Source organism: Opisthocomus hoazin, chromosome 39, assembly GCF_030867145.1.
Source record: "Opisthocomus hoazin isolate bOpiHoa1 chromosome 39, bOpiHoa1.hap1, whole genome shotgun sequence".
Lineage (NCBI taxonomy): Eukaryota > Metazoa > Chordata > Aves > Opisthocomiformes > Opisthocomidae > Opisthocomus > Opisthocomus hoazin.
The window spans coordinates 148,248-174,886 of NC_134452.1; the positions used below are offsets into that span (position 1 = coordinate 148,248).

The 26,639-nt window shown below is 67.4% G+C and overlaps 2 protein-coding genes across 2 annotated transcripts; both read left to right on the plus strand.

The window, feature by feature from the left end:
* The first annotated feature begins 1,045 nt into the window (after positions 1 to 1,045).
* HNRNPUL1 (heterogeneous nuclear ribonucleoprotein U like 1) lies at positions 1,046 to 22,988 on the plus strand. Its single transcript, XM_075446123.1, is given in 21 exon segments — positions 1,046 to 2,184; positions 3,358 to 3,450; positions 3,602 to 3,723; positions 3,725 to 4,026; positions 4,133 to 4,206; positions 4,313 to 4,452; positions 5,466 to 5,565; positions 5,645 to 5,757; positions 9,747 to 10,010; positions 10,091 to 10,213; positions 11,332 to 11,460; positions 16,595 to 16,678; positions 16,681 to 16,771; positions 18,473 to 18,513; positions 18,515 to 18,595; positions 18,598 to 18,787; positions 18,867 to 18,995; positions 18,997 to 19,088; positions 20,609 to 20,698; positions 20,700 to 20,747; positions 22,317 to 22,988. Coding segments are annotated over 21 exon segments (2,664 nt in total). The 5' UTR covers positions 1,046 to 1,940; the 3' UTR covers positions 22,431 to 22,988.
* A 376-nt stretch (positions 22,989 to 23,364) lies between these two features.
* On the plus strand, positions 23,365 to 26,578 carry CCDC97 (coiled-coil domain containing 97). The gene is given in 6 exon segments (XM_075446124.1): positions 23,365 to 23,405; positions 24,054 to 24,474; positions 25,904 to 26,138; positions 26,225 to 26,354; positions 26,455 to 26,470; positions 26,472 to 26,578. Coding segments are annotated over 6 exon segments (936 nt in total). The 3' UTR covers positions 26,565 to 26,578.
* Positions 26,579 to 26,639: the final 61 nt, after the last annotated feature.

Sequence of the window (26,639 nt, forward strand, 5' to 3'; positions counted from 1 at the left end):
AGGGGCAAACTGGGTGCTGGGGGAGCAAACTGGGTGCTGGGGGGGCAAACTGGGTGTCAGGGGGGGCAAACTGGATGCTGGGGGGGGCAAACTGGGTGTCGGGGGGGGAAACTGGGTGCTGGGGGGGCAAACTGGGTGCTGGGGGGGGCAAACTGGATGCTGGGGGGGGCAAAATGGGTGTCGGGGGGGGAAACTGGGTGCTGGGGGGAGCAAACTGGGTGCTGGGGGGGCAAACTGGGTGTCAGGGGGGGCAAACTGGATGCTGGGGGGGGCAAACTGGGTGTCAGGGGGGGAAACTGGGTGTCGGGGGGGGCAAACTGGATGCTGGGGGGGGCAAACTGGGTGTCGGGGGGGAAACTGGGTGCTGGGGGAGCAAACTGGGTGCAGGGGGGGCAAACTGGGTGTCAGGGGGTGCAAACTGGATGCTGGGGGGGGCAAACTGGGTGTCGGGGGGGAAACTGGGTGCTGGGGGAGCAAACTGGGTGCAGGGGGGGCAAACTGGGTGTCAGGGGGGGCAAACTGGATGCTGGGGGGGGCAAACTGGGTGTCAGGGGTGCAAACTGGGTGCTCGGGGGGTGCAAACTGGGTGTCGGGGGGGGAACTGGGAGGGGCAAACTGGGTGCTGGGGGGGGCAAACTGGATGCTGGGGGGGGCAAACTGGGTGTCGGGGGGGGAAACTGGGTGCTGGGGGAGCAAACTGGGTGCTGGGGGGGCAAACTGGGTGTCAGGGGGGGCAAACTGGATGCTGGGGGGGGCAAACTGGGTGTCAGGGGGGGAAACTGGGTGCTGGGGGGGGCAAACTGGGTGCTGGGGGGGCAAACTGGGTGTCGGGGGGGGAAACTGGGAGGGGCAAACTGGGTGCTGGGGGGGCAAACTGGGTGCTGGGGGGGGCAAACTGGGTGTCAGGGGGGCAAACTGGGTGCTGGGGGGGCAAACTGGGTGCTGGGGGGGCAGCTGGGCCTCACCCGGGACCCCACAGGGGCACTGGGGGGGCCCCGTTGGCAGCGGGAGGGCCCCCCCGGTCCCAGTTCGGGGTCCCCTGGTCCCTGTTCAGCCCCCCCCCTCCCAGTTAGGGGCCTCCCAGTCCCAGTTTGGGGTCTCCCAGTCCCAGTTTGGGGTCCCCCCAGTCCCAGTCTGGGGTCTCCCCAGTCCATCCCACCCCAGTTAGGTCCCCAAGTCCCGGTTCAGCCCCCCCCCGTCCCAGTTTGGGGTCCCTCGGTCCCAGTTTGGGGTCTCCCAGTCGCAGTTTGGGGTCCCCCCAGTCCATCTCGGGTTTCTTCCAATAGGAGGGCGGCGCTGTCCACCCGCCAGCCAATGGGAGGGCGGCTCTTGTTGCTAGGCAGCGCGGGGCGGGAGCACGCGTAGACGCCGCCGGGTTTCCGCCAATGGCGCCGCGGCTCCCCCCGGCCCGCCCGCGGCTCCGCCAATGGCGGGGGGCAGCGCGACCTTCTGAGAGCCCAATGAGAGCCGCGCGGGGTTCGCCCCGCCCTCCGCGCGAGAGCAGCCAATGGGAAGTGAGAGATTTCCCCACGGGCCCGCCTCAGCGCTGACAGACGGGGAAAACAGCCAATAGAAGCGCAGGCAGGGCGAGGCGCCTCTCTCGCCGCTATTGGCCAGAACGCCGCGTGCGCCCGCCCTCCACCAGTGTCAATCAAGACGGCGCCCGGGGGCTGGCCCCAGCGGCGCGGAGGGCGGAGACAAACCCCGCTCCAGCCAACGAGAAGCCGCGTTACAGCGTCACTCCCCCCGTCCCCCAATGAGCGCCCGCTTCGCAAAGCGGGACTGAGCGGGAGCTGGGCGGGAGAGGCGGGGCCGGCTCGGAGGGGCGGTGCCATCGCCCAGCCCAATGCGGAGGCGCCTTACAAGCGGCGGCGCGGCGGCGGGCCAATGGCGGCGCGCGTTGTAGCTCGGCGGCGGGCCGGGGAGGGGGGAGGAGGGCGATGGCGGCCATTTTGAGCCGGGCCCCTCAGCGGCCCCTCGCTGGCCGGGCGGCGCTGAGCGGCGGGGCCATGGACGTCAGGCGGCTGCGGGTCACCGAGCTGAAGGAGGAGCTGGGCCGCCGGGGCCTGGACACCCGCGGGCTCAAGGCCGAGCTGGCCGAGCGGCTGCAGGCGGCGCTGGAGGCGGAGGAGGCCCGCAGGGGGCCCGGGGCGGCCGGCGGGGAGCCGGCCCCCGACGGACACTGTAAGGGCCGCGGGTCGGGGTCCGTCCGTGTGTGTGTGTCCCCCCCCCCCCCCCCCCGCTCCCCTCCTCGGCGGGGGCGGGGTCGCGCTCTGCTTCGGGGGGCCGGGCCCTTCCCCGGGGGGGCGTGGGTCCCCCCTCCCCGGGTCGTCCCTTCCCTGAGGGTCCCCCCTTCTGTGAGGGGCCGGGTCCCCCCCGGGTGCCCCTTCCTCGGTTCCCCCCTCCTCAGGTTCCCCCCTCCTCGGGTCCCCCTTGCCTGAGGGTCCCCGGGTCCCCCCTTCTATGAGGGGCCGGGTCCCCCCCGGGTCCCGCCTCCTCAGGTTCCCCCCTCCTCAGGTTCCCCCTTCTTTAGGTCCCCCCTCCTCGGGTCCCCGCTTGCCTGAGGGTCCCCGGGTCCCCCCTTCTATGAGGGGCCGGGTCCCCCCCGGTTCCCCCCTCCTCAGGTTCCCCCTTCTTTAGGTCCCCCCTCCTCGGGTCCCCCCTTGCCTGAGGGTCCCCGGGTTCCCCCTTCTATGAGGGGCCGGGTCCCCCCCGCGTCCCCCCTCCTCAGGTTCCCCCCTCCTCAGGTTCCCCCTCCTCGGGTCCCCCCTCCTCGGGTCCCCCCTTGCCTGAGGGGTCCCGGGTCCCCCCCTCCTCGGGTCCCCCCTTGCCTGAGGGTCCTGTCCCCCTCCCCGGGTCCCTCCTCTCCCTCAGGGATCCCAGACTCCTCTACCCCTCCCCCCAGCCCCTTCCCTGAGGGTCCCTCAAGGACCCAAGCCCCTTGGGGTCCCCGCTGCCTCGCCCCCCTCCTTCTCTCAGGTGGGGGTCCCCCTGCTTTACCCCCCCCCCCCCGGGGGGTGTCTGTCCCCCCACTTCCCTCGGGGTCCCCCCTGTTTCCCCCCCTTCCTGGGGTGCTGGGTCCCTCCAGGCCCCCCCCCGTCACCCCACACAGTGGCTTCGCTTCCCTGGGCGCCGCTGGGGCCGAGCAAGACCTCCCCCCCCACCCCCCCCCATTGACGTGGGGCCGACCCCCAGGGCTTCATCCCCCCCCCGAGCGAGCTGTCACCCCCAGAATGACGCCGGGAGTTTGGGGTGGGGGGCTCAGGGGTGCAGAGCTGGGGGTCCCGTGCCTGATGCTGGCCGAGCCCCCCCCCCCATTTATTTCCCCGCTTGCCCCCCCCCCCAAATTTTTTACAGATGGCCTCGACGGCGAGCCCCAGGGCTACCAACCCTACCAGCCCGGCGGCGAGCGGCGAGCGCTGGACCCCGAGCACCCCGTCCTGCACCCAGGTAGGACCCGGGGGGGGGACACACGGGGTGGGGGGGGGGACACACGGGGTGGGGGGGGGGGCTGGCACCGCGGCTGTGCCGCCTCGGCCCCCCCCCGCCGCTGCCACGCTCCGCTTTTCCTTCCCCCCCCTCCCCTCCCCCAACCCCGCAGAGACGAAGCTGCCGGAAACGAAGCCAGAAGACCCCCCCGCTTACAACGTGCCCCCCCCCAACTACAACGCCTCGGCTCCCCCTTATTCCCTTCCCCCGCCCCCCCCCGCCCCCCCCGCCGCCCCCTCCCCCGAATTACAACGCCCCCCCACCCCCCGCTTACGGCCCACCGCCCGCCGCCGGTTACGCCGCCCCGGCTTACGGCGCGCCCACCCCCGGTTACGGCGCTCCCCCCGCCGCCTACGGCCCCCCCCCGGCCTACAGCGCGCCCCCCCCCGCCTACAGCACCCCCCCGGCCTACAGCGCTCCCCCCCCCGCCTACAGCACCCCCGGCCCCCCCACCTACAACGCGCCGGAGCCGCCGCGCAAGCGGCCTTACGAGGAGCCGCGGGGCCGGGGTTACTACGAGCACCGCGAGGACAAGAGGTCAGAGCACCCCAAAATTTCTTAACCCCCCCATTTTGGAAAGCCCCCCCCTCTTTTTGAACCCCCCCACCTCAAATTTTTGAGCTTTCACCGCCCCCCCCCCCAGGGGCCGCTCGCCGCAGCCGCCCGCCGAGGATGAGGAGGAGGATTTCGACGACACGCTGGTGGCCGTCGATACCTGTGAGCGCCCCGAAAGCTTTTTGGGGGGGGGGGGGGGCTGGGGGAGAAGCCCCCCCCCCCACGCGGCGAGCGTCACCCCGGGTTTTTTGTGTCCCCCCCCCCGCAGATAACTGTGACCTGCACTTCAAGGTGGCGCGGGACCGCTACAGCGGGTACCCGCTGACCATCGAGGGCTTCGCCTACCTCTGGGCGGGCGCCCGCGCCACCTACGGCGCGCGCCGCGGCCGCGTCTGCTACGAGATGAAGGTCAGCAGTGTGTCCCCAAGGCCACCGGCGCGGCCCCAAGGCCACCGGCGCGGCCCCGAGCCCGGTGCCTCCTCGTGGCCACCATCGCGTCCCTGATCCTGGCGTCACATCCCCGAGCCCGGTGTCCTGTCGCCATGGCCACCATCGCGTCCCCGAGCCTGGTGCCACCTCCCCAAGGCCACCGGCGCGGCCCCAAGGCCACCGGCGCGGCCCCGAGCCCGGTGCCACCTCCCCGTGGCCACCATCGTGTCCCCACGCCCGGTGCCACCTCCCCGTGGCCACCACCGTGTCCCCACGCCCGGTGCCACCTCCCCGTGGCCACCATCGCGTCCCCACGCCCGGTGCCACCTCCCCATGGCCACCATCGCGTCCCTGCGCCCGGCATCGCGTCCCCACGCCTGGTGCCACCTCCCCGTGGCCACCATCGCGTCCCCACGCCCGGTGCCACCTCCCCGTGGCCACCATCGCGTCCCCACGCCCGGTGCCACCTCCCCATGGCCACCATCGCGTCCCCACGCCCGGTGCCACCTGCCCATGGCCACCATCGCGTCCCCACGCCCGGTGCCACCTGCCCATGGCCACCATCGCATCCCCACGCCCGGTGCCACCTGCCCATGGCCACCATCGCGTCCCCACGCTCGGCATCGTGTCCCCACGCCCGGTGCCACCTCCCCATGGCCACCATCGCGTCCCCACGCCTGGTGCCACCTCCCCATGGCCACCATCGCGTCCCCACGCCCGGTGCCACCTCCCCGTGGCCACCATCGCGTCCCCACGCCCGGTGCCACCTGCCCATGGCCACCATCGTGTCCCCACGCCCGGTATTGCGTCCCCACGCCCCGTGCCACCTCCCCATGGCCACCATCGCGTCCCCACACCCGGTGTCACCTGCCCATGGCCACCATCGCGTCCCCACGCCCGGTGCCACCTCCCCATGGCCACCATCGCATCCCCACGCCCGGTGCCACCTCCCCGTGGCCACCACCGCGTCCCCTCACCGCCCCCCGCCGCAGGTGAACGAGGAGATCTCCGTCAAGCACCTGCCCCCCACGGAGCCGGACCCCCACGTGGTGCGGGTGGGCTGGTCGCTGGACTCCTGCAGCACCCAGCTGGGTAAGGGCGCGGCGCCCGGCCCCACGGGGGGTCTGGGGACCCCCACCCAGCTGCAGCCGCGCTCTCCCCTCCCCCCCAGGCGAGGAGCCGTTCTCCTACGGCTACGGCGGCACCGGCAGGAAGTCCACGGACTGCCGCTTCGAGAGCTACGGCGAGGCCTTCGCCGAGAACGACGTCATCGCCTGCTTGGTGGTGGGTGCTGCCGGGGGGCTCGCCGCCGTGCCGGGGGGCTGGAAACCGCCGCACTGGGGTCTTGCCGCCGTGCCGGGGGGCTGGAAACCGCCACACCGGGGTCTCGCCGCCGTGCCGGGGGGCTGGAAACCGCCACACCGGGGTCTCGCTGCCGTGCCGGGGGGCTGGAAACCGCCACACCGGGGTTTCATTGTCATGCTGGGGTCTGGAAACCGCCACACCGGGGTCTTGCCGCCGTGCCGGGGGGCTGGAAACCGCCACACCGGGGTCTCGCCGCCGTGCCGGGGGGCTGGAAACCGCCACACCGGGGTCTCACTGCTGTGCTGGGGGTCTGGAAACCGCCACACCGGGGTCTCGCCGCCGTGCTGGGGGTCTGGAAACCGCCACGCCGGGGTTTCATTGTTATGCTGGGGGTCTGGAAACCGCCACACCGGGGTTTCGCTGCTGTGCCAGGGGTCTGGAAACTGCCACACCGGGGTCTCGCTGCCATGCGGGGGGTCTGGGCACCGTGCCGGGGGTCTCGCTGCCATGCTGGGGGTCTGGAAACTGCCACACCGGGGTCTCGCTGCCATGCTGGGGGTCTGGGCACCGTGCCAGGGGTCTCACTGCCATGCTGGGGGTCTGGAAACTGCCACACCGGGGTCTCGCTGCCGTGCTGGGGGTCTGGAAACCACCACACCGGGGTCTCGCTGCCGTGCTGGGGGTCTGGAAACTGCCACACCGGGGTCTCGCTGCCATGCTGGGGGTCTGGGCACCGTGCCAGGGGTCTCACTGCCATGCTGGGGGTCTGGAAACCTCCACACCGGGGTCTCGCTGCCATGCTGGGGGTCTGGAAACCGCCACACCGGGGTCTCACTGCTGTGCTGGGGGTCTGGAAACCACCACACCAGGGTTTCATTATCATGCTGGGGTCTGGAAACTGCCACACCGGGGTCTCGCTGCCATGCTGGGGGTCTGGAAACTGCCACACCGGGGTCTCGCTGCCGTGCTGGGGGTCTGGAAACCACCACACTAGGGTTTCATTGTCATGCTGGGGTCTGGAAACCGCCACACCGGGGTCTCGCTGCCATGCTGGGGGTCTGGAAACTGCCACACCGGGGGCTCGCCGCCGTGCTGGGGGTCTGGAAACCGCCACACTGGGGTTTCACTGCAATGCTGGGGGTCTGGAAACCGCCACACCGGGGTTTCGCTGCTGTGCCAGGGGTCTGGAAACTGCCACACCGGGGTCTCGCTGCCATGCTGGGGGTCTGGAAACTGCCACACCGGGGTCTCGTTGCCATGCCGGGGGTCTGGAAACCGCCACACCGGGGTTTCACTGCCATGCTGGGGGTCTGGGCACCGTGCCGGGGGTCTCGCTGCCATGCCGGGGGTCTGGAAACCGCCACACCGGGGTCTCACTGCTGTGCTGGAGGTCTGGAAACCACCACACGGGGGTCTCGCTGCCGTGCTGGGGGTCTGGAAACTGCCACACCGGGGTCTCGCTGCCGTGCCGGGGGTCTGGAAACCGCCACACCGGGGTCTCACTGCTGTGCTGGGGGTCTGGAAACCACCACACCAGGGTTTCATTGTCATGCTGGGGTCTGGAAACTGCCACACCGGGGTCTCGCTGCCGTGCCGGGGGTCTGGAAACCGCCACACCGGGGTCTTGCTGCCGTGACGGGGGTCTTGGCGCCATGCCGGGGGTCTGGAAACCGCCACGCTGGGGTCTCGCTGCCATGCTGGGGGTCTGGAAACTGCCGCACTGGGGTTTCGCTGCCATGCCGGGGGTCTGGAAACCGCCGCACTGGGGTCTCACCACCGTGACGGGCGTCTCGGCGCCATGCTGGGGGTCTGGAAACCGCCGCTTCAGGGTTTTGCTGCCATGCTGGGGATCTGGAAACCGCCACACCGGGGTCTCGCTGCCATGCCGGGGGTCTGGAAACTGCCACACCGGGGTCTCGCTGCCGTGCTGGGGGTCTGGAAACTGCCACACCGGGGTCTCGCTGCCGTGCTGGGGGTCTGGAAACTGCCACACCGGGGTCTCGCTGCCATGCTGGGGGTCTGGAAACCGCCACACCGGGGTCTCGCTGCCGTGCCGGGGGTCTTGGCGCCATGCCGGGGGTCTGGAAACCGCCACGCTGGGGTCTCGCTACCATGCTGGGGGTTTGGAAACTGCCACACCGGGGTCTCGCTGCCGTGCCGGGGGTCTGGAAACCGCCACACCGGGGTCTCACTGTTGTGCTGGGGGTCTGGAAACCACCACACCAGGGTTTCATTGTCATGCTGGGGTCTGGAAGCTGCCACACCGGGGTCTCGCTGCCGTGCTGGGGGTCTGGAAACTGCCACACCGGGGTCTCACTGCCATGCCGGGGGTCTGGAAACCGCCACACCGGGGTCTCGCTGCTGTGCCGGGGGGTCTGGAAACCGCCGCACCGGGGTTTCGCTGCCGTGCCAGGGGTCTGGAAACCGCCACACCGGGGTCTGGCTGCCATGCTGGGGGTCTGGAAACCGCCACACCGGGGTCTCGCTGCCGTGCCGGGGGTCTTGGCGCCATGCCGGGGGTCTGGAAACCGCCACGCTGGGGTCTCGCTACCATGCTGGGGGTTTGGAAACTGCCACACCGGGGTCTCGCTGCCATGCTGGGGGTCTGGGCACCGTGCCGGGGGTCTCGCTGCCATGCTGGGGTTCTGTAAACCGCCACACCGGGGTCTCACTGCCGTGCTGGGGGTCTGGAAACCGCCACGCTGGGGTCTCACTGCCATGCCGGGGGTCTGGAAACCGCCACGCTGGGGTCTCACCACTGTGACGGGGGTCTCGGTGCCACGCTGGGGGTCTTGCTGCCACCGTGCTGAGGTTCCTGCTGCCACCACGCTGGGGGTCTCACCGGGGGCTTGCTGCCATGCTGGGGGTCTCGCTGGGGGTCTCCCCACCACGCCGGGGGGGTTCTCACCACCACGCTGGGGGTCTCACCACTGCCCTGGAGGTCTCCCCACCACGCTGGGGGTCTCCCCACCACACTGGGGGTCTCCCCACCGCGCTGGGGGTCTCACCACCACGCTGGGGGTCTCCCCGCCACGCTGGGGGTCTCCCCACCACGCCGGAGTCTCCCCACCACGCCGGAGTCTCCCCACCACGCCGGGGGTCTCACCACCACGCCGGGGGTCTCACCACCACGCTGGGGGTCTCACCGGGGGCTTGCTGCCATGCTGGGGGTCTCGCTGGGGGTCTCTCCACCACGCCGGGGGTCTCACCACCACGCCGGGGGTCTCTCCACCACGCCGGGGGTCTCACCACCGTGCTGGGGGTCTCACCACCATGTTGGGTGTCTTGCCACCATGCTGAGGTTCCTTCTGCCACCATGCTGGGGGTCTCACCGGGGGCTTGCTGCCATGCTGGGGGTCTTGCTGTGGGTCTCCCCACCGCGCCGGGGGTCTCCCCACCACGCCGGGGGTCTCCCCACCACGCCGGGGGTCTCCCCACCACGCCGGGGGTCTCCCCACCGTGCTGGGGGTCTCACGACCGTGCTGGGGGTCTCACCGTTGTGCCGGGGGTCTCACCACCATGTTGGGTGTCTTGCCACCATGCTGAGGATCCTGCTGCCACCACGCTGGGGGTCTTGTCGCTATGCTGGGGGTCTCACTGGGGGCTTGCTGCCATGCTGGGCGTCTCGCCGGGGGTCTCCCCACCACGCTGGGGGTCTCCCCACCGCCCTGGAGGTCTCCCCACCGCCCTGGAGGTCTCCCCACCGCCCTGGAGGTCTCCCCACCGCCCTGGAGGTCTCCCCACTGCCCTGGAGGTCTCCCCACTGCCCTGGAGGTCTCCCCACCACGCTGGGGGTCTCACCACCACGCCGGGGGTCTCACCACCACGCCGGGGGTCTCACCACCATGCTGAGGATCCTGCTGCCACCACGCTGGGGGTCTTGTCGCCATGTTGGGGGTCTCCCCACCACGCCGGGGGTCTCACCACCACGCCGGGGGTCTCACCACCACACCGGGGGTCTCTCCCAGGACTTCGAGTGCGGCGAGGAGGTGGAGATGTCCTTCCTGAAGAACGGCAAGTGGCTGGGGGTGGCCCACCGGGTGCGGAAGGAGGCGCTGGCCGGGCGCGCGCTCTTCCCCCACGTCCTGGTGAAGAACTGCGCCGTGGAGTTCAACTTCGGGCAGCGCGCCCAGGCCTTCGCCGTCCCGCCCGGCTTCGCCTTCCTCCAGCACCTGCCCCCGGCCGAGCGCGTCCGCGGCACGCGCGGCCCCGACAGCAAGGCCGAGTGCGAGGTGCGGTGACACCGGGGCGCGGGGGCCACCGGGGACGGCGGGGGCACCGGCGGTGACGCTGTGGTGGCTTCTCGCCGCAGATCCTGATGATGGTGGGGCTGCCCGCCGCCGGGAAGACCACGTGGGCGCTCAAGCACGCCGCCGCCAACCCCGCCAAGAGGTACAACATCCTGGGCACCAACGCCATCATGGACAAGATGAGGGTGAGGCACCGGGGGTCCGCCGCGGGGTCACCATTGGGGTCCTGGCTGGCGTCACCGTCGGTGGCAGGGTCCGTGGAGGGGTCCCAGCTGGCAGCGGGGTCTGTGGTGGCATCACCGTAGGCGTCAGGGTCCTCACCGGCGTCGGGGTCTATGGCGGCATCAGGGTCTTCACTGGTGTTGGGGTCCATGGTGGCATCACCGTAGGCGTCAGGGTCTTCACCGGCGTCGGGGTCCATGGTGGCATCACTGTAGGTGTCAGGGTCTTCACTGGTGTTGGGGTCCATGGTGGCATCACCGTAGGCGTCAGGGTCTTCACCAGTGTCGGGGTCTTCACCAGCATCAGGGTCCATGGTGGCATCACCGTAGGCGTCAGGGTCTTCACCAGTGTTGGGGTCCATGGTGGCATCACTGTAGGCGTCGGGGTCCTCACCAGTGTCGGGGTCCATGGTGGCATCACCGTAGGCGTCAGGGTCTTCACCAGTGTTGGGGTCCATGGTGGCATCACTGTAGGCGTCGGGGTCCTCACCAGTGTCGGGGTCCATGGTGGCATCACTGTAGGCGTCAGGGTCTTCACCAGTGTTGGGGTCCATGGTGGCGTCACCGTAGGCGTCGGGGTCCGTGGTGGCATCACCGTCGGTGGCAGGGTCCCGGTTGGTGTCACTGTCCACATTGGGGTCCCCGCCAGTGTCAAGGTCCCAGCTGGTGTCACCGTAGGCATCGGGGTTGTCACCAGCATTAGGGTCCTGGCCGGTGTCGGGGGTCCCGGCCGGCGTCAGGGTCCCAGCCTGCATCGCTGTCCTCGTTGGGGTCCTGGCCAACATCGGGGTCCCGGCTGGCGTCACCGTAGGCATCGGGGTCCCGGCCGGCGTCACTGTCCCTGTCAGGGTCCCGGCGGATGCCGGGGGTCCCGGCGGGTGTTGCTGTCCCTGTCGGGGTTCCGGTGGGTGCCGGGGTCCCGGCCGGCGTCACCGTCCCCGCTGGGGTCCCGGCCGGTGTCACCGTCCCTGCTGGGGTCCTGGCGGGTGCTGGGGGTCCCGGCTGGCGTCACCATCCCCATTGGGGTCCCGGCGGGTGCCGGGGTCCCGGCCGGCCTCACCGTCCCCGCCGCGTCCCCGCAGGTGATGGGGCTGCGGCGGCAGCGCAACTACGCGGGGCGCTGGGACGTGCTGATCCAGCAGGCGACGCAGTGCCTCAACCGCCTCATCCAGATCGCCGCCCGCAAGCGCCGCAACTACATCCTCGACCAGGTGCCCTGGCCCCGGTGTCCCCGCGGCCCCGGTGGCACCGGCCCCAGGGTGGGACACCCCTGTCCCCGCGGCCCTCGGTGTCCCTGAGGCAGCAGGGATGTCCCTTGGTGTCCCCATGTCCCTTGGTGTCCCTGTCCCCAGGGCGGGACGGCCCTCGGAGTTCCCATCTCGGAGGGACAGCCCTGTCCCTGTGTCCTTGGTGTCACCATCCCCAGGGTGGGACATCCCTCGGTGTCACCGTCCCCGGGGCGGGACGGCCCTGTCCCCACGGCCCTCAGTGTCCCTAAGGCAGCAGGGATGTCCCCTGGTGTCCCCACATCCCTTCAGTGTCCCCACATCCCTCAGTGTCCCCATGTCCCTTGGTGTCCCCAGGGTGGCAGGGATGTCCCTCAGTGTCCCCGTCCCTAGGGCAGGACGTCCCTCGGCGTTCCCATCTTTAGGAGGGACAGCCCTGTCCCTGTGTCCTTGGTGTCACCATCCCCAGGGTGGGACATCCCTCGGTGTCACCGTCCCCAGGGTGGGACACCCGTGTCCCCGCGTCCCTCAGTGTCCCCATCCCCGGGGCAGGACGGCCCTCAGCATTCTCATCTCCAGGAGGGACAGCCCTATCCTCATATCCCTCGGTGTCACCGTCCCCAGGGTGGGATGACCCTGTCCCTGCGTCCCTCCCACGGTGGCACCAGCCCCAGGGTGGGACACCCCTGTCCCCACGTCCCTCAGTGTCACCGTCCCCAGGGTGGGACACCCCTGTCCCCGCAGCCCTCGGTGTCCCTAAGGCAGCAGGGATGTCCCTTGGTGTCCCCGTGTCCCTCGGTGTCCCCGTCCCCGGGGCGGGACAGCCCTCAGCGTTCCCATCTCGGAGGGACAGCCCTGTCCCCGTGTCCCTCAGCGTCCCTGGGGTGCCAGGGATGTCCCTTGGTGTCCCCATGTCCCTTCAGTGTCCCCACATCCCTCAGTGTCCCCATGTCCCTTGGTGTCCCCAGGGTGGCAGGGATGTCCCTCGGTGTCCCCGTCCCTGGGGCAGGACGTCCCTCAGTGTTCCCATCTTTAGGAGGGACAGCCCTGTCCCTGTGTCCTTGGTGTCACCATCCCCAGGGTGGGACATCCCTCGGTGTCACCGTCCCCGGGGCGGGACGGCCCTGTCCCCATGACCCTCAGTGTCCCTAAGGCAGCAGGGATGTCCCTTGGTGTCCCCACATCCCTTCAGTGTCCCCACATCCCTCAGTGTCCCCATGTCCCTTGGTGTCCCCAGGGTGGCAGGGATGTCCCTCAGTGTCCCCGTCCCTAGGGCAGGACGTCCCTCGGCGTTCCCATCTTTAGGAGGGACAGCCCTGTCCCTGTGTCCTTGGTGTCACCATCCCCAGGGTGGGACATCCCTCGGTGTCACCGTCCCCAGGGTGGGACACCCGTGTCCCCGCGTCCCTCAGTGTCCCCATCCCCAGGGCGGGACAGCCCTCGGTGTTCCCATCTTGGAGGGACAGCCCTGTCCCCGTGACCCTCAGCGTCCTGGGGTGCCAGGGATGTCCCTTGGTGTCCGCGTGTCCCTCAGTGTCCCCATCCCTGGGGCAGGACGTCCCTCAGCATTCCCATCGCCAGGAGGGACAGCCCTGTCCTCATATCCCTCGGTGTCACCGTCCCCAGGGTGGGATGACCCTGTCCCTGCGTCCCTCCCACGGTGGCACCAGCCCCAGGGTGGGACACCCCTGTCCCCACGTCCCTCAGTGTCACCGTCCCCAGGGTGGGACACCCCTGTCCCCGCAGCCCTCGGTGTCCCTAAGGCAGCAGGGATGTCCCTTGGTGTCCCCGTGTCCCTCGGTGTCCCCGTCCCCGGGGCGGGACAGCCCTCAGCGTTCCCATCTCGGAGGGATAGCCCTGTCCCCGTGTCCCTCAGCGTCCCTGGGGTGCCAGGGATGTCCCTTGGTGTCCCCATGTCCCTTCAGTGTCCCCACATCCCTCAGTGTCCCCATGTCCCTTGGTGTCCCCAGGGTGGCAGGGATGTCCCTCGGTGTCCCCGTCCCTGGGGCAGGACGTCCCTCAGTGTTCCCATCTTTAGGAGGGACAGCCCTGTCCCTGTGTCCTTGGTGTCACCATCCCCAGGGTGGGACATCCCTCGGTGTCACCGTCCCCGGGGCGGGACGGCCCTGTCCCCATGACCCTCAGTGTCCCTAAGGCAGCAGGGATGTCCCTTGGTGTCCCCACATCCCTTCAGTGTCCCCACATCCCTCAGTGTCCCCATGTCCCTTGGTGTCCCCAGGGTGGCAGGGATGTCCCTCAGTGTCCCCGTCCCTAGGGCAGGACGTCCCTCGGCGTTCCCATCTTTAGGAGGGACAGCCCTGTCCCTGTGTCCTTGGTGTCACCATCCCCAGGGTGGGACATCCCTCGGTGTCACCGTCCCCAGGGTGGGACACCCGTGTCCCCGCGTCCCTCAGTGTCCCCATCCCCAGGGCGGGACAGCCCTCGGTGTTCCCATCTTGGAGGGACAGCCCTGTCCCCGTGACCCTCAGCGTCCTGGGGTGCCAGGGATGTCCCTTGGTGTCCGCGTGTCCCTCAGTGTCCCCATCCCTGGGGCAGGACGTCCCTCAGCATTCCCATCGCCAGGAGGGACAGCCCTGTCCTCATATCCCTCGGTGTCACCGTCCCCAGGGTGGGATGACCCTGTCCCTGCGTCCCTCCCACGGTGGCACCAGCCCCAGGGTGGGACACCCCTGTCCCCACGTCCCTCAGTGTCACCGTCCCCAGGGTGGGACACCCCTGTCCCCGCAGCCCTCGGTGTCCCTAAGGCAGCAGGGATGTCCCTTGGTGTCCCCGTGTCCCTCGGTGTCCCCGTCCCCGGGGCGGGACAGCCCTCAGCGTTCCCATCTCGGAGGGATAGCCCTGTCCCCGTGTCCCTCAGCGTCCCTGGGGTGCCAGGGATGTCCCTTGGTGTCCCCATGTCCCTTCAGTGTCCCCACATCCCTCAGTGTCCCCATGTCCCTTGGTGTCCCCAGGGTGGCAGGGATGTCCCTCGGTGTCCCCGTCCCTGGGGCAGGACGTCCCTCAGTGTTCCCATCTTTAGGAGGGACAGCCCTGTCCCTGTGTCCTTGGTGTCACCATCCCCAGGGTGGGACATCCCTCGGTGTCACCGTCCCCGGGGCGGGACGGCCCTGTCCCCATGACCCTCAGTGTCCCTAAGGCAGCAGGGATGTCCCTTGGTGTCCCCACATCCCTTCAGTGTCCCCACATCCCTCAGTGTCCCCATGTCCCTTGGTGTCCCCAGGGTGGCAGGGATGTCCCTCAGTGTCCCCGTCCCTAGGGCAGGACGTCCCTCGGCGTTCCCATCTTTAGGAGGGACAGCCCTGTCCCTGTGTCCTTGGTGTCACCATCCCCAGGGTGGGACATCCCTCGGTGTCACCGTCCCCAGGGTGGGACACCCGTGTCCCCGCGTCCCTCAGTGTCCCCATCCCCAGGGCGGGACAGCCCTCGGTGTTCCCATCTTGGAGGGACAGCCCTGTCCCCGTGACCCTCAGCGTCCTGGGGTGCCAGGGATGTCCCTTGGTGTCCGCGTGTCCCTCAGTGTCCCCATCCCTGGGGCAGGACGTCCCTCAGCATTCCCATCGCCAGGAGGGACAGCCCTGTCCTCATATCCCTCGGTGTCACCGTCCCCAGGGTGGGATGACCCTGTCCCTGCGTCCCTCCCACGGTGGCACCAGCCCCAGGGTGGGACACCCCTGTCCCCACGTCCCTCAGTGTCACCGTCCCCCAGGGTGGGACACCCCTGTCCCCCGCAGCCCTCGGTGTCCCTAAGGCAGCAGGGATGTCCCTTGGTGTCCCCGTGTCCCTCGGTGTCCCCGTCCCCGGGGCGGGACAGCCCTCAGCGTTCCCATCTCGGAGGGATAGCCCTGTCCCCGTGTCCCTCAGCGTCCCTGGGGTGCCAGGGATGTCCCTTGGTGTCCCCATGTCCCTTCAGTGTCCCCACATCCCTCAGTGTCCCCATGTCCCTTGGTGTCCCCAGGGTGGCAGGGATGTCCCTCGGTGTCCCCGTCCCTGGGGCAGGGACGTCCCTCAGTGTTCCCATCTTTAGGAGGGACAGCCCTGTCCCTGTGTCCTTGGTGTCACCATCCCCAGGGTGGGACAGCCCTCGGTGTCACCATCCCCAGGGTGGGACACCCCTGTCCCCATGGCCCCTCGGTGTCCCCATCCCCGGGGCAGGACGGCCCTCGGCATTCCCATCTCAGAGGGACAGCCCTGTCCCCGTGTCCCTCAGCGTCCCTGGGGTGCCAGGGATGTCCCTTGGTGTCCCCATGTCCCTTGGTGTCTCCCAGGGTGGCAGGGATGTCCCTCAGTGTCCCCGTCCCCAGGGCGGGACAGCCCTCAGCGTTCCCATCTCTGGGAGGGACATCCCTTGGTGTCCCCGTGGCCCTCGGTGTCCCTAAGGCAGCAGGGATGTCCCTTGGTGTCCCCGTGTCCCTCAGCGTTCCTATGTCCTTTGATGTCCCCCAGGGTGGCAGGGATGTCCCTTGGTGTCCCCATGTCACTTGGTGTCCCCATGTCCCTTCAGTGTCCCTCCTCGCCGTGTCCCTCTCGCCGTGTCCCTTGATGTCCCCACGTCACTCAGTGTTGCTGTCCGTGTGTCCCTTGATGTCCCTAAGGCAGTAGGGATGTCCCTCGGTGTTCCCAACATCCCTTGGTGTCCCTGTCCCCCTGTCCCTTGATGTCCCTAAGGCAGTAGGGATGTCCCTCGATGTCCCCACATCCCTTGGTGTCCCTGTCCCCTGTCCCTTGATGTCCCTGTGGTGGCAGGGATGTCACTTGGTGTCCCCACGTCACTCAGTGTCTCTGTCCCCCTGTCCCTTGATGTCCCTAAGGCAGTAGGGACGTCCCTCAGTGTCCCCACGTCCCTTGGTGTCCCTGTCCCTTGATGTCCCTGGGGTAGCAGGGATGTCCCTTGGTGTCCCTGTCCCCGTGTCCCTCAGTGTCCCCCTCAGCAGGGGACCCGAGTGACCCTACCGGTGACACCCCGCGTCCCCGAAGCACCACAAAATAATCGATTTAGAAAGCAAAAAACCCCTTTTCCTCCCCGTTTGCCGGACGGGGAGGGGGGGGACACGAGCCCTGTGTCACCATGAGGTCACACAGGTGTCCCCCCCCGCCCCAGACCAACGTCTACGGCTCGGCCCAGCGCCGCAAGCTGCGTCCCTTCGAGGGCTTCCAGCGCCGCGCCGTCGTCATCTGCCCCAGCCGACCCGGGAAGCTGCGCTGAGCGCAAACGGCGCGCGCCGCACCGACGAGGAGGGCAAGGACGTGCCCGACCACGCCGTGCTGGAGATGAAAGGTGGGGGGGGCCCTGGGGGGGCTTCGGAGCGGCGAGGTGGGGGGCTTCAGCCTCTCTTATGGGGGAAATGGGGGGCTTCAGCCTCTCTTATGGGGGGGAAATGGGGGGCTTTGGCCTCTTTTTGGGGGGCACACGGCGCGGCGACAAGAGGGCAAGGACGTGCCCGACCCACGCCGTGCTGGAGATGAAAGGTGTGGGGGGGCCTTCAGCAGCGAGGTGGGTGGGGCTTCAGCCTCTCTTATGGGGGAAATGGGGGGGGCTTTGGCCTCTTTTTGGGAGGCACACAGCGCACCCATGAGGAGGGCAAGGACGTGCCCGACCACGCCGTGCTGGAGATGAAAGGGGGGGGGGGCTTCAGCGGCGAGGTAGGGGGCTTCGGCCTCTCTTATGGGGGTAAATGGGGGGTTCAGTCTCCGTTATGGGGGGCACACGCCGCACCGACGAGGAGGGCAAGGACGTGCCCGACCACACTCCGTGCTGGAGATGAAAGGTGGGGGGGGCTTGGGGGGGCTTCAGCGGCGAGGAGGGGGGCTTCAGCCTCTCTTTATGGGGGGGAAATGGGGGGCTTTGGCCTCTTTTTGGGGGGCACACGGCGCAGCAACAAGAGGGCAAGGACGTGCCCGACCACGCCGTGCTGGAGATGAAAGGTGGGGGGGGCTTGGGAGGGCTTGGAGGGCTTCAGCAGCGAGGTGTGGGGGGCTTCAGCGGCGAGGTGGGGGGCTTCGGCCTCTCTTATGGGGAGGAAATGGGGGGTTCAGCATCTTTTTTTGGGGGAATGGGGGGTTTCAGCCTCTTTTACAGGGGGAAAATAGGGGGCTTCAGCCTCTTTTTGGGGGCAAGGGGGCAGCTCCCCCTCTTTTACGGGGGAAATGGGGGGGGCTTCAGCCTCTGTTATGGGGGGGGTGGGGGGCTTCAGCCTCTTTTTTTGGGGGGGAAATGGGGGTTTTCAGCCTCTGTTATAGGGGGGTGGGGGGGGCTTCAGCCTCTTTTCAGCAGGGCTGAATTTTTTAGGGTGGAAATGGGGGGGGTTTGCCCTCTTTTATGGGGGGGGAAATAGGGGGTTTCAGCCTCTTTTTGGGGGAAAATGGGGGTTTTCAGCGTCTTTTTGGGGGAAATGGGGGGCTTCAGCCTCTTTTTTGGGGAGAAATGGGGGGGGTTCAGCTTCTTTTACAGGGGAAAAATAGGGGCTTTCAGCCTCTTTTTGGGGGGGAGATGGGGGGCTTCAGCCTCTGTTATGGGGGGTTTCAGCCTCTTTTTTGGGGGGGAGGAAGAGAGGGGGTTTTTGCCCTCTTTTTTGGGGGGGAAACGGGGGGTTTTGCCCTCTTTTTTGGGGGGAGAAATGGGGGTTATCGCCCTCTTTATGGCAGTGGATTGTTTTTGGGGAAAAAATGGGAGTTTTCACACTCTTTTACGGGGGGGAAAATGGGGGGGTTTTACCCCTCTTTTTTGGGGGGGGGAAATGGGGTTTTTTTTTCCGTCTTTGTTTTGGAGATCATGGGAGTTTTTGCCCTCTTTTATGAGGGGAAAATTGAGGTTTTCATCCTCTTTTTTGGGGGGGAAAAATGGGGGTTTTCACCGTCTTTTCAGCAGGGGTTGGATTTTGGGGTTGGAAAAATTGGGGTTTTCGCCCCCTTTTTGTCGGGGGCGGATTTTTTGAGGGGAAACCTTCGACTTTTCGCTTCTTTTTGGGCGCGGCCGCAGCCAACTTCACGCTGCCGGAGGCGGGCGAGTTCCTGGACTCGAGTGCTCTACGTGGAGCTGCAGCGCGACGAGGCCGAGGCCTTGGTGCGACGCTACAACGAGGAGGGCCGCGCCGCCGCGCCGCCCCCCCCGAAAAACGCTTCGACGGCGGCGGCGGCGGCGGGGGGGGACGACCCCCCTCCGCTTTCCGCGGCCCTGCGGCTTCCAACGCTTCGACGCCCGCGGCGGGCGGCGGCTCGGCCGCGCCCGGCACGCGGGGGCGGCTTCCAGAACCGCGGCAGCGGCTTCCGCGGCGGCTAACGGCGGCGCAGGTAGGCACCCCCCCCCCCCCAATTCCACCGCTGAAACCCCGCTTTTGGGGTGCCCCCCACTCTCCCTCTTCCCCGCCCTTCAGGCTACACCCCGCGGCGGTTACGCCCCGAACCGGTGGAGCAGCAACACCCTCCGCGATGCCACCTCGCCAATGCCGCCAACAACCGCGGCGCCTACAACCGCACCACCCAACCCGCCGCCGGCTACAGCCCCCGCTCACACCACCCCCCACCTACAAAACTACCCCCCGCCGCAGCCCCCCCGGCCACCGCAGCCCCCCCCAAACTACAGCCAGGGGCAACAGGTAAACCCCCACCCCCCCCGTGCCTTGCTGGGTCTAACTGCAGCCAGGGATAACAGGTAAACCCACCCCCTGCACCTTGCTGGGTCCAACGACTGCAGCCAGGGCTAACAGGTATACCCACCACCCTGCACCTTGCTGGGTCCGACTGCAGCCAGGGGTAACAGGTATACCCACCCCCTGCACCTTGCTGGGGTCTAACTGCAGCCAGGGCTAACAGGTATATACCCATCCCCTGCACCTTGCTGGCTCCAACTGCAGCCAGGGGTAACAGGTATACCCACCCCCTGTACCTTGCTGGGCCCAACTGCAGCCAGGTGGTAACATGCAGCCAGGGGTAACAGGTATACCCATCCCCTGCACCTTGCTGGCTCCAACTGCAGCCAGGGGGTAACAGGTATACCCACCCCCTGTACCTTGCTGGGCCCAACTGCGGCCAGGGGTAACAGGTATACCCACCCCCTGCACCTTGCTGGCTCCAACTGCAGCCAGGGCTAACAGGTATACCCACCCCCTGCACCTTGCTGGGCCCAACTGCAGCCAGGGATAAACAGGTATACCCACCCCCTGCACCTTGCTGGGTCCAACTGCAGCCAGGGCTAACAGGTATACCCACCCCCTGCACCTTGCTGGGTCCAACTGCAGCCAGGGGGTAACAGGTATACCCATCCCCTGCACCTTGCTGGCTCCAACTGCAGCCAGGGGTAACAGGTATACCCACCCCCTGTACCTTGCTGGGCCCAACTGCGGCCAGGGGTAACAGGTATACCCACCCCCTGTACCTTGCTGGGCCCAACTGCAGCCAGGGGTAACAGGTATACCCACCCCCTGCACCTTGCTGGGTCCAACTGCAGCCAGGGGTAACAGGTATACCCACCCCCTGCACCTTGCTGGGTCTAACTGCAGCCAGGGGGTAACAGGTATACCCATCCCCTGCACCTTGCTGGCTCCAACTGCAGCCAGGGGTAACAGGTATACCCCACCCCCTGTACCTTGCTGGGCCCAACTGCGGCCAGGGGTAACAGGTATACCCACCCCCTGCACCTTGCTGGCTCCAACTGCAGCCAGGGCTAACAGGTATACCCACCCCCTGCACCTTGCTGGGCCCAACTGCAGCCAGGGATAACAGGTATACCCACCCCCTGCACCTTGCTGGGTCCAACTGCAGCCAGGGCTAACAGGTATACCCACCCCCTGCACCTTGCTGGGTCTAACTGCAGCCAGGGGGGTAACAGGTATACCCACCCCCTGTACCTTGCTGGGTCAAACTGCAGCCAGGGGTAACAGGTATACCCACCCCCTGTACCTTGCTGGGTCAAACTGCAGCCAGGGGTAACAGGTATACCCACCCCCTGCACCTTGCTGGGTCCAACTGCAGCCAGGGCTAACAGGTATACCCACCCCCTGCACCTTGCTGGGCCCAACTGCAGCCAGGGGTAACAGGTATACCCACCCCCTGCACCTTGCTGGGTATTGGGGGTGCCCCCCCAGCACCCTGACCCCCATCTCTGCCCCTCCCCCAGGGTGGCTATGGCCAAGGCGGCTACACCCCCTCCGGTTACAGCTACGGGGGGTACGGGGGGTACGGGCAGAGCTACCCCCAGCCCCCCCCCCACCTCCAGCGGGCTGAGCTACGGGCAGAGCTACGGGCAGTACCCCCAGGTGGGGAGGAGGGGGGGCGGGGGGGGGGTTTGGGGGGAATCGGGGGTTGGGGGGATTTGGGAGGGGGGGGAAGGAGGGGAGGGGGGGAATGTTGATTTTGGGAGGGTGGGGATGGGGGTTTTGGGGGAAACTCCTAGTTTTGGGGTGATGGGGAGGGGCCTGGGGGGGGGAAGTTACTATTTTTGGGGGGATGGGGAGGGGCTTTGGGGTTAAAATGCTCCATTGGGGGGGGGAGAGGATGGGGGTTTTGGGGGGAAATGCTCCATTTTGGAAGGACGGGGAGGGGGTTTTGGGGGGAAATCGCTGTTTTTGGGGAGAAAAGGAGGGGGTTTGGGGTAAAATGCTCCATTTTGGGGGGAAGGGGAGGGGGTTTTGGGGGGGAAATGTCGATTTTTGGGAGGATGGGGAGGGGGGTTTTGGGGGGAAATTGCTATTTTGGGGGGGATGGAAAGGGGGTTTGGGTGATACTCATATTTTTGGGGGGATGGGAAGGAGATTTGGGGGGAAATTGCTATTTTGAGGGGATGGGGAGGGGATTTTGGGGAAAAATGCTCCATTTTGGGAGGATGGGGAGGGGGTTTTGGGGGGAAATTGATGTTTTTTTGGGGGAAGGGAGGGGTTTGGGGGTGAAACTCCTATTTTTGGGGGGAAGGGGAGGGGGTTTGGGGTGAAGTGCTCCATTTTGGGAGGATGGGGAGGAGGATTTGGGGTGAAATGCTGGATTTTCAGGGGATGGGGATTTTGGGGGGGAAATGTTGATTTTTGGGAGGATGGGGATGGGGTTTTGGGAGGGGGAAAACCTCTTTTTGGGAGAGCAACGATGGGATTTGGGGGCAAAAACCCCCTCTTTTGGGAGGGCGAGGACAGGATTTTGGGGCAAAATCCCATTTTCGGCAGGGGGAGGATGGGATTTTGGGGCGAAATCTGGTTTTTGGGAGGCCAGGGATGGCATTTTGGGAGGAAAACCCCTTTTTGGGAGAGCAACAGTAGGATTTTGGGGCGAAATCCCATTTTTGGGAGGATGAGGATAGGATTTTGGGATGAAACCCCATTTTTGGGAGGGCGAGGAGGGATTTTTTGAGTGAAATTCCATTTTTAGCGGGGGGAGGATGGGATTTTTGGGGTAAAATCCCATTTTTGGCAGGGGGAAGATGGGATTTTGGGGTAAAATTCCATTTTTGGGAGGCCAGGGATGGGATTTTTTGAGTCAAATTCCATTTTTGGGAGGAGGAGGATGGGATTTGGGGGCAAAATTCCATTTTTGGGAGGGCGAGGATGGGATTTTGGGGTGAAACTTCATTTTTAGTGGGGGGAGGATGGGATTTTGGGGTGAAACTCCATTTTTTGGGAGGCCAGGGATGGGATTTTTGGGGCGAAATCCCATTTTCGTCGGGGGGGGTGGGATTTTTGGGGATGAAACCCTCCTTTTCAGGGAGCTGGGAGTAAAAACAACCCCATTTTTCCTCGGACGGGGATCGATTATGGGGGCAGAACCCCTTTTCATCGGGGGGGGGGGGCGGGGTATAGGGGGGTGCTCACCCCTTCCTCCCCCCCTTTCTCCCCTCCCAGTACACCCAGCAGTGGAACCAGTACTACCAGCACCAGGGCCCCTGGCCCCCCTACTACGGCACCTACGACTACGGGGGCTATGGCAGCTCCCAGGGGGGGGCCAGCACCCAGTGACCCCCCCCCATCCCCCCGAGCCCCGGCGGTGGTTTTTCCTCTCCGTCTGTTCAACAAAAAGATTATTTTTAACCTCAAAAAAGAGACTCGGATGGTCGGGAACCCCCTGGAGGACCCCCCCTTGGGGCCACGTTTCCCTTTTTGGGGCCACGTTTCCCGTTTTTGGGCCACATTTTCCCTTTTTTGGGGCCACATTTCCCTTTTTTTCGGCCGCGTTTCCCCTTTTTTGGCCGTTTTACCCCTTTTTTGGGCCCTTTTCCCCGTTTTGGGCCGTTTCCCCCACCCCGGTTTTTCCCCTCGTTTTCTCACCCCTTCGTTTTTCAACCGGTCCCCCCCCCCTCATTTTCGACGCCTCCTCTTGGGCCCCGCTTCCCCTCCGGAGGGGGGTGGCTGTTTTACAGGAATTTCGCTTTTTTTTTTTTTTTTTTAATTTTTATTCTTTTTTTTTCCCGCTTTTGGGGGTGTTTTTTTGGAGGGTTTGGTCTCTGGTTTTTATTGACACCCCCCCCCCCCAGGGGAGGAAGGAGAAAAAAAACGAACAAAAAAAAAAACAATAAAAAAAGAGGAAAAAGCCCCCAGCCTGCGGTTTCGTCCCCTTTTAGGGTGAATTTGGGGGTTTTTGGGTGCGCCCCTGACGTTGCGGGGGGGGGTGGGGAACCGAATTGCCCCGGAACCTTCGTCCCGGGGTCGGGTGCGTCGGCGTTTCCCGCTCCCGGAAGTGACGCCCCCGGCGGGGGCGCCAGGCGGCGGCGGGGTGAGGCGCGGCGCGCGGGCGGTGTCGCATTCAAACGGGGTCGGCTGGCGCCGCGCTGCGGTCGGGGGGGGTTTGGGGGGGCCCGGAGGGATTTTGGGGGGTTCCGGGGGGATTTAGGGCGGGGGTCCTCACCATTCCCGCCCCCCGCGAGGCCTGCGGGACCCCCCCCCCCCCCCGGCCATGTGGGGCCCGGTTCTCTGGGTTTGGGGCTCCCCCCCCCGGTACCTGCGGGGTTCCCGCGGCTTCCCCTGAGGGGTCTGGGGGGAGCCCCGCCCCCTTTTGTGAGGGGTTTGGGGTCCCCTGATGTGCCCCCCCTTCTTCCTTGAGGGGTTTGGGGGTCCCCTGGGGCGTCCCCCCTCATTCTGTGAGGCTTTAGGGGTCCCCTGAAGGCCCCCCCCAACTCCCATGAGGGGTTTGGGGTCCCCTGAGGTGCCCCCCCTCCTTCCCTGAGGGATCTGGGGGGGTTCCCCCCTCATTCCCTGAGGCTTTTGGGGTCCCTTGAGGCCCCCCCCTTTTCCCTGGGGAATTTGGGGTCCCCCGAGGTGCCCCCCCCATTCCCTGAGGCTTTTGGGGTCCCCTGAAGGCTCCCCCCCCACTCCCATGAGGGGTTTGGGGGTCCCCTGAGGGCCCCCCCCACCTTCCCTGGGGAATTTGGGGTCCCCTGAGGGGTCCCCCCTCATTCTGTGAGGCCCTTTGGGGTCCCCTGAGGGTTCCTCCCCTTCCCTGAGAGATTTGGGGTCCCCCCCCTTTCTCTGAGGGATCTGGGGGGTCCCCCCCTCATTCCGTGAGGCTTTTGGGGTCCCCCCCCTTCCCTTTGGGGGTGCTCCCCCCCCAGGGGGTGGGTGCTAACGGTGTCCCCCCGTCCCCAGGCCGGCAACCGCGACCCATGGCGGGGTGGCCCCCCAAAACCCAGGGGGACCCCAACATCGCCGAGCAGGACCCCGCGTCCCCCCCCCCGACCCCCCCCCAGAGGACCCCAAAACCCCGCGGCCGGACCCCCCCTCCCCCGCCGAGGAGCTTCGCCGCGCCCCTGGACCCCAAAAATCAGGAAGAGGGACCCCCCCGTCCCCCCGAGGGGGACCCCCAAAATCTCCAAGAGAGACCCCCAAAACCGAGGGGGGACCCCCTTTTCCTCGACGCCTTCCCGGGGGGGCCGGGGTGGGGAGCGCTGGCGCCCCGAAACCGGACTTTTGGGGCGTCCCCGCCGCCCCCCCGCCCGCACCCCGCCTCCGCAACCGCCGCTACGCCGCCCTGCGACAGCTGATCCGAGGTTTGGGGGGGCCGGGGGGGGTCCCCGATATCCCGGGGGGGGGGCCCCGATACCCCCAGGGGGGTCCCAGAAGTCTCCTGGGGAGGCTTTGGGGTCCCTGGAGGGGTCCCTGATATCCTGGGGGGTCCCCAATACCTCCGGGGGGGGGGGTTCCCAATACCTCCAGGGGGGTCCCAGAAGTCTCCAGGGGTGGGGTTTGGGGTCCCTGGGGGGGGTCCCTGATGTTCCTGGGGGGGTCCCAGAAGTCTCCAGGGGCGGTTTTGGGGTCCCTGGGGGGGTCCCAGATATCCTGGGGGGTCCCCAATACCTCGAGGGGGGTCCCAGATGTCTCCTGGGGGGGCTTTGGGGTCCCTGGGGGGGTCCCAGATATCCTGGGGGGTCCCAGAAGTCTCCTGGGGGGTTTTGGGGGTCCCTGGGGGGGGGTCCCTGATATCCTGGGGGGTCCCCAATACCTCCAGGGGGGGGGGTTCCCAATACCTCCAGGGGGGTCCCAGAAGTCTCCAGGGGGGGTTTTGGTGTCCCTGGGGGGGGTCCCCAATACCTCGAGGGGGGGTCCCAGAAGTCTCCTGGGGGGCTTTGGGGTCCTTGGGGGGGGGGTCCCCAATATCCTGTGGGGTCCCCAATGGCTTGAGGGGGGTCCTGGATGTCTTCTGGGGGGCTTTGGGGTCCCTGGGGGGGGTCTCTGATGTTCCTGGGGGGTCCCAGAAGTCTCCAGGGGGGTTTTTGGGGTCCCTGGGGGGGTCCCCAATATCCTGTGGGGTCCCCAATACCTCCAGGGGGGGTCCCAGATGTCTCCTGGGGGGTTTTTTGGGGTCCCTGGGGGGGGGTCCCAGATATCTGGGGGGGGTCCCCAATACCCCCAGGGGGGGGTCCCAGATGTCTCCAGGGGGGCTTTAGGGTCCCTGGGGTGGTCCTGGGGGGTCCCCAATACCTCGAGGGGGATCCAGGATGTCTCCTGGGGGGGCTTTGGGGTCCCTGGGGGGGTCTCTGATATCCTGGGGGGGTCCCCAATACCCCTGGGAGGGTCCCTGGGGGGGTCCCCAATGCCCTGAGGGGGTTCCCAGAAGTCTCCTGGGGGGCTTTGGGGTCCCTGATGTCCCTGGGGGGGTCCCCAACATCCTTAAGGCTACCCCAGGTCCCGGGGGGGGGGGGGGGGGGTCCCCAGATCCCCAGGGGATCCCCCCAAATCCCTGAAGTTGAGGGGCCCCCCCCCTTCCCCTGGGGTTTTGGGGTCCCCCCCCATTTTCCCTTTGCCTTTGTCAGTTCCCCCACTCCCCTTCGGGTTTGGGGTCCCCCCCATTTCCCCTCGGGCTTTGGGGTCCCCCCCATTTTCCCCATGGGATTGTTGGGCTCCCCCCCCCCCCCAATCCCCTTTGTTTTTGGGGCCCCCCCTTTCCCCTGGGGTTTTGGGGTCCCCCCAATTCTCCCCCCCCCCCCCCCCCCCCCCAGACGGGCGACTACTTCAGCGAGGAGGAGATGCGCGCGCGCGAGCCCCTCCTCTACCAGCACTACATCGGGCAGTACCGGGGGGCCGAGCCGCCCCCCCCCGCCCAGGGGGGCCCCCCAAACTTTTCGGGGTCCCCCCCCGCGCCCCCCCCGACCCTGACGGAGCTGCTGCTGCGCTCGGTGGACGAAGCGGCCGTGCAGCGGCGCCTGCGGCGGCAGCGGCTGCGCGACGGCGACGGTCAGCTTTGAGGGGGGGGGTCCTTGGGTTTTGGGGGGGGGTCTCAGCTCTTCGGGGGGGGGGGTGACACCCCTCTGCCCCCCCAGATGAAGAGGGGGACCCCCCCCCGGACCCCCAGCCCCCCGACGAAGCCGAGCGAGCCATGCTGCGCCAGGAATTCACCACCCGCATGTACCAGCGCTTCTTGGACGGCGAAGACCCCGACTTTGACTACAGGTGAGGAAAGGGGGGGACCCCAGACCCCCCCAAACCCCCCCAGACCCCCCCAGGCCCCCCCAAAACTCCCCCCGGGCCCCCCCCTAACCCCCCCCCCCAGCCAGGTGGACGACAACCCCCGACCTGGACAACCTGGACATCGTCTCTCGCGACGCCGAGGAGCGATATTTCGACGAGGAGGAGCCCAGCGACGCCCCCCAGCTCGATTAGGAGGCCCCCCCCCCCCCCAAATAAAGGTGACCCCCCCCCCCCAAAAATAAACCCCCCCTCGACCCGCTCCCCTCC